Raw genomic sequence first — 3,168 nt, forward strand, 5'->3', positions numbered from 1 at the left:
CAACCAACCAACCAACCAACCAACCAACCAACCAACCAACCAACCAACCAGCCAACCAACCAACCAACCAATCAACCAACCAACCAACCAACCAACCAACCAACCAACCAACCAACCAACCAACCAACCAACCAACCAACCAACCAACCAACCAACCAACCAACCAACCAGCCAACCAACCAACCAACCAACCAACCAACCAACCAACCAACCAACCAACCAACCAACCAATCAATCCACAACAATATTAATTCCTTATTTAATTATCCATCAATCCATCTATCCAACCATCCGAATAACAATCAACCAATTCCCAACAGCCAGCCAACAAATACAAACAGACGGCACTAACATGATGTTAGCCTTGTGGACAGCGGTCACCTTCTTCCTGCCGTGCTGCACAGCGTAGTCGAATGCAAATCTGGCAATTCGCTGGGAGTTGGTTTTGGTCACAATCTTCAAGGATTCAATCACTCCTGGAACACTCTATTGGGAACGTATTGGGAATTTGGGATTGATTGACTGACATATTCATACTGAAAATTTGTTGATTAGTTCGACATAGACACATCAATAAACACGCACACGCACACACGCGCGCACACGAACAAACACACCTCATGTTCTAGGGCACTGTACTCTCCCTCAATTGACTCCCTGATGATGACAATGTCAAGGTTGTTGTGGCGAGTTTTAATGCCCTCCATACTTTTTATGTGCACCACGTTTGCAAATAAATCTAATGCTTTCCTGTAGAAGTGCGAGTGTGTGTGCGTGTGTGCGAGTGTGTGTGTGCGTGTGAGAAACGAAAACATTCCTGTATTTACGCAAAAACTAGTACCTGATTTTCATGTTCAGTGTCATCAACAAGCCACCTGGCAGGAAAAAGATGGAAAGAAAAAAATTTATGAATCTTTACGGCAAGTTTCCACACAAATTTATTAAACTAGAAATTTAATAGAATAATGAAAAAATAGTCCAAAATTTAAAAATTTAATGGCAAGCCAATTAAAAAATTATGAAAAAAAAATTATGACACCATCGAAATGTATTGGGGAAGCAATGATGCCCTTGAGGCAGACTTTATTCCTCTGGCACGACTCGATGACCACATCTGCATTGGCCTTCAATCCAGTTTGAACTTCACTAATTTCAAAATTTGAGAAATATGAAAAAAGGTTTTTATTTTAAAGAATAAAAAAAAAAATTATTTATTGCATAAATTTAGCTGTATGAAGTATCAAACACCCACACACAAACATACACAACAAACAGATTCCAAACAATTACTGCAATAGTGATTACCTAACTTACCTAACATAAATTTCCTCAAAATCCACCGGAACCCCAATGGCTGAAAAGACATCCTTAACGGAGGTCATCAACTCTGGCCCCACTCCATCTCCTGGAATTAGTGTAACCCTTTTTCTTTGCACATCCGTCTGACACTAATAATTTTAAAATAAAACATTGCATAATCACAAAAATTTAGAAAAAACAATTTGATAAGCTTGAAATAGTAAATGATTTTTAGTTTTTACCTATAGTAGAACTATTAAATTTAAAGTTTTTAAACCAAAGTAAAACAATTAATTTTATTTGTCTCTTTCAAGTTTTAATATAAAAAAAAGTGATAATACTTATTATATAATCATGAAATTTTAATTATAATATTATAATATAATATTGTAAATACATTATTATTAATAATTATAATACAATTAAAATTAAAAAGAATAATAAATATACTTGAACCTGCAAAATTCTTGAGGTTGAAAGATATCTGACACTGTTGCAGTAATTGTTCAGAATCTGTTTTGTTTTTAATTAAATTAAAAAGTTAGTGAATGGAGCAATGTAATGAAATAGAAATAAATAAATAAAAATTATTTTAAAATGTTGAAAAAAGAAAAAAGCAGCTAGTCAGCATCCTATTTGAAATGGAAAAAAATTTGAAAAAAAATTGAAAAAATTCTACTTTTATTGAAAACGATAATCTCCGGATCCCTTGCAAGCCAAACAAAACCATGATATCAAATAAATATGGGAATTAATTACTGATCAATCGGAAAATTTAACGAAATAATTGAATAATTATTTTTATTTATTTTAAATTTATTTTAAAAAAAGGATTTAAGAGAGGATCGGTTTTGTTTTTCAGTAAAATTTTATTATGAAGATTTTTTCAGGCATGTTAATGAGCCAAACGAATTTACAATAGAAGTCAGAAAAACAAAAAAAACTAATCAGAACTTGTTATAAAGCGTTGGAAAGAATATTTAAACCTGAACATAACGGTATACAACATGTATTGGTACAATGCTTTGTAACAGGTCAAAGTGTAGTCTAAAACCAAACACATCCACCATGAGCAAATTTCCAGTTCTGGTAACTTTTTCCACACTAACATTAAGACCATACGACTCGTCAAGATTTGTTATATACCGTTGAAAACAGTAATGAACCTTTACCATAGTGCTGTTACAGCATGTAACGCTTTGTGTCATGTCTTTTACCTGTTACAAGGAGTTGTTCCTATGCATATACATCGAGTAATATAAAAATCATTATATCATTGCAGTTTGGTTTGCATACACACAAGAAACAAATATTAGCAATGACAAAGGTACGCACGCATAACTGGTGATTGTGACTGAAATACGTTAAATGGAACGGATGGATCTCAAATATTTATATGGAGGAATCAGAAATTTAATGAGAGGAGTTTAAAAAATATATGAGAGGATTTAAACGTTTGCAGGCAGGAAAAGATTTGAAATTTTTCATAAAGCCATAACTTAACACAAAAAATTCTTAACGTTGTTCTTATTGCTTTCAACAAACAGTTGATAAAATGAGCAATGTTCTTTGAGCTAACTTGCACATGCGATAGCAGTTGTCTCTGTGCTCGAAAATGATCAACGCGTAAAAGCCAGTCCCACACAAATTTTTCTCCATCTATGCCACCAATCCAGATCATCATCGGTGTTGCAGCATTGTAAAACAAGGGCACTTCAAAACAGAACCAACATAACAAACGAAAGAAGAATAAAAAGTTGATCTTTTAAAATGGATGCCATTTATTTTAAAGAACATTTGCAAGCTAAAATTAGCATCGAGAAGCATGCATTTCATTCCAATCTTCACTGGAAAACATTTCCCAAAACC

The 3,168-nt window shown here is 33.5% G+C and overlaps 1 protein-coding gene across 1 annotated transcript in view; it reads right to left on the reverse strand.

Annotated features, from left to right (window-relative positions):
• Positions 1-2,129, reverse strand: part of HELRODRAFT_185220 (hypothetical protein) — a 4,324-nt gene extending 2,195 nt beyond the window's left edge. The window contains exons 1-7 of the mRNA XM_009033286.1: positions 1,979-2,129; positions 1,756-1,812; positions 1,315-1,448; positions 1,040-1,146; positions 842-875; positions 618-750; positions 353-486 (exon numbers count right to left, since the gene is read on the reverse strand). Of these exons, the coding sequence (XP_009031534.1) occupies positions 353-486; positions 618-750; positions 842-875; positions 1,040-1,146; positions 1,315-1,448; positions 1,756-1,812; positions 1,979-2,029 (650 nt within the window). The 5' untranslated portion in view covers positions 2,030-2,129. The remainder of the gene's footprint in view (positions 1-352; positions 487-617; positions 751-841; positions 876-1,039; positions 1,147-1,314; positions 1,449-1,755; positions 1,813-1,978) is intronic.
• Between the last annotated feature and the right edge of the window lie 1,039 nt (positions 2,130-3,168).

Source organism: Helobdella robusta (assembly GCF_000326865.2).
Source record: "Helobdella robusta unplaced genomic scaffold HELROscaffold_9, whole genome shotgun sequence".
Taxonomy (NCBI): Eukaryota; Metazoa; Annelida; class Clitellata; order Rhynchobdellida; family Glossiphoniidae; genus Helobdella; species Helobdella robusta.